General features: G+C 38.9%; 2 protein-coding genes across 20 annotated transcripts in view; both read left to right on the forward strand.

Annotated features, from left to right (window-relative positions):
• The window catches only part of ikzf4 (IKAROS family zinc finger 4), a 172,249-nt gene that overhangs the window by 155,867 nt on the left and 13,193 nt on the right, over nt 1-3,189 (forward strand). For 17 of the 19 annotated variants that reach the window (XM_063037590.1, XM_063037592.1, XM_063037593.1 and 14 more), the window contains one exon: nt 1,563-1,697. The exons of 1 other annotated variant lie outside the window; for it this stretch is intronic. In XM_063037590.1, coding sequence (XP_062893660.1) covers nt 1,563-1,697 — 135 coding nt within the window. The remainder of the gene's footprint in view (nt 1-1,562; nt 1,698-3,189) is intronic. One more of the 19 variants, XM_063037589.1, reaches the window with a different exon arrangement.
• Nucleotides 1-3,189, forward strand: part of rps26 (ribosomal protein S26) — a 38,117-nt gene that overhangs the window by 4,250 nt on the left and 30,678 nt on the right. The gene's annotated exons all lie outside the window — the stretch shown is intronic.

Raw genomic sequence — 3,189 nt, forward strand, 5'->3', positions numbered from 1 at the left:
CATTGGAGGGGCAAGTTTTTCACACACAGGATGGTGGATATATGAAATGATATGGTAGAGGATTAAAATGTTTAAAATACGTTTGCACAGGTACATAAAGAGGAAAGGTTCAGAGGAATATGGGTCAAACATAGGTATTTGCATCAGTGTTGATGTGTTGGGCCAAAGGACCTGTTTGTGTGCTCTATAACTGAATAACTCTATGAATCTAACAGAAGTAAAAAAAAAACAACTTATTACTACCCAAACAACTCCCTCCCCCCCCACCACCACTTCTGCCAGTTTCTTTGGTTGGCTTCTTCCATGGGTGCTGCCCATCATCCACCATCATCCCATGCTTTGGCAGTTGCCAGTTCCTTGTGTGAAGAACAGCATACAGCAGGATTTGAAGTTAGGAACAGGAACCCTAGCTTCATCTTTCTCCTCCCTTCTTCCTTCCCCCTTCTCTCCAAAGGTGTGACAATTCCTGCTCTTAGTCCAAACCAGTCTAGGATTTGTCTCCGTTTAGTGTGTCCTAACAACTGTAAGCCAACCTGGATAGTGTTACAGAAGTAAACTGTGCAGTAAATTCAAAATTATAATGACCAATACAAATTTGCAGTACTTGTCTTATTTGTGGCCTTTTTAAGAAACTATAAAGACCTTGGAGAAGTCACTGGGTAAATAACTATTTAAGATGCTACCAACAAGGATTGGCTGTTCTAATCTTTTAATGGTCTTCCTTTATTGTCAGAACCTTTATCAATTTAATGTCTGTACTGGAGAATATAAGATTTGTTTTTAAACATTTAGTGCAAACAAAAGTTTGCCCTCATTTGTTCAAACCATAATTTTGTTGTTGAGAAGTTTCAAATGAATTTAGTTCTCATCAAGGTAAAGGATATTCAAGCTGGGGAGTGAAGAACTTTCCATTTTTCACCCAGAATTGGCCTCAAGCACATCCAAGCAAGTCTCTTTTGTTCCTTGACACTTAAGGTGACTTGTGAGAATATTTCCACTTTCTATATCAGCAATCATGGTGTCCTTTATGTGCTGAATTAGGACAATTTTGTGCTGTGGGCCCATAGCTTACTTGAAGGTAGGCTGAAGTGGTCCAAACTCATTTCACAAAGGACCTAGTTAAGACCTGGCGCTGCTCAAATGGAATAAATGAATGACCTGTAACTGCATTGAGAATGCATGCCATTTGGAGTGAATGTTGTCAGTGCTCTCAATGTGGGTGCATGTTGCATATTGCACTGTTCTAGAATAAGCTAAAATGAATTCTGCTTGTATGACACCATTGGACAATTACAGTTAGGAGCTGGCAGAACTATGGAATTGCCGACAGTTCTTTGGCCTCCTTAATTATGGCGCAAATGCGCAAAATGCCTTGTAAAATATAATGGAGCTCTGATTATTCTTGTTGCCAAAGTGGAAATCCTTAACAGGAATTTAAACAGTTGTGCAGTATAAAATGATCGCTAAAGCTGGTTCAAGGCAAGTTCCACTGTTATTCCCAATGCTGGCTATACAATGTGCATCAGTTGATCACCAGATTTTAGGGTGCTTTCTCTCATCAGCAGGGGAGGAGAACCGTGACATCGATGTGATGCCTGACCATATCCTTCAGCCAGCTCCTGACAGGCCTTCTTTTATAGATAGGCTTGCAAACAGCATTGCAAAAAGGAAAAGATCTACTCCACAGAAATTTGTTGGTAAGAGCTTATTTTTTTTTTAAATGCCACAGAAGGACAGTGGATGGTTAGGGTTTGCACAAGTATTTTCAGGTGTCTTGAACCTTAAGAATGCTTGCTCATCAGCAACAAAATGTCTTTCTGTACTTGCATCTAAATTCAGAGGGAGTCAACCCTGCAGAAAGCAACCTAGATCCTGCAGTTTATTGTACTTCAATATACAAATTAACGCCATTCAGTGCATTCTGCGTAATCGACTATGGTCAGCTGGATGCATGCACTCTTGGTTTGGATTTTCAACAAAATTATGAAAGCTTTTTTAATGTCCTCCATCCAACTGGAAGGGTATTTTAATCATGCACTGTCCAAAATACATTGTGTCTGGATTTAGAGTAGGATCTTCTGTGACTCTGTAAATAAGGAAGAATTCTGTTTGTTTCTAAAGTTTTCTGTCACTGACAAATAGAAATGTGAAATCTTCCTGGTTCCCTTTAGATTGTATTTATAGGTTTTAATTATTTTTTGATTCTAGAGCTATTTCAAAGTTGAATTCCTGACCACTGTCTGATCTGAGCCTGGCTTATCCATATTTCTCTGATTACTATATGGACTAATTCACTTTATAAGATGATTTTGAAGTACTTTGCTTTTGTAGGTATCTTCATTGTGTTGGTGAAACAAAACCCAACAAAAATTTGGTAATTCTTGATCCTGAACTTCAGCAGAATCAATTTACTGGCAAGACCAACTGGTCTCAAGACCACAAGATATAAGAGCAGAATTTGGCCATTTGGCCCATCTGAATGAATACTGGAAAATTATTCGATTGATTTTTAACTGTTACATTGCTGGCTTTGTAAATGGGTAGTTTCAGTTGTTGAAGAGCAAAAAACTACATAGGCTTGCTTTTAAATCGGAAATAAAACCATGAACTGCTACTCAGCAGTCAGTTAGCACCTGTGGAGGGAGAAAAGCAAAGTTAATGCTTCGGCTCAATGACCTTTCATCTCTCTATTGCTGCTGCCTGATCTGAGTATTTCTAGCATTTTTGGTTTCATTTGTTACCATCAGTGAAACCTGAGTTACTTCAGCCCATTTGGTCCATGTTTGCTTCCAGCAGGGTAATTCCATCTGTCCCAATCCCCTGTACCCTGCAATTTATTTTCTTTCATTTGCCTATCAACTCCCTACTTACCTACACTAAGGGTTCATTTACAGTGGCTAAGGAGGTCTTTGGGATATGGGAAGAAACCCACACAGTTATGGCAACAATGTGCAAATACCATACAGACAGTGCTCTTGGTCAGAATTGAACCTGAGTTGCTGAAACCAAGACAACAACAACTTGCTGCACCACAGTACTGGCCAGATTGTGAAATGTTACTTAAAGCATATGGATCTAACAGAATTATTGGCTGGGAGCATGTTGATTGTAAACTAATTTTACCTTTTGACTTCCTGGCTGATTATTTTCTGTGTTTTCTGATTTTAAACCTTAATCCTTTTTTTTCAG

This window comes from Mobula hypostoma, chromosome X1, assembly GCF_963921235.1.
Source record: "Mobula hypostoma chromosome X1, sMobHyp1.1, whole genome shotgun sequence".
NCBI classification, from domain to species: domain Eukaryota; kingdom Metazoa; phylum Chordata; class Chondrichthyes; order Myliobatiformes; family Myliobatidae; genus Mobula; species Mobula hypostoma.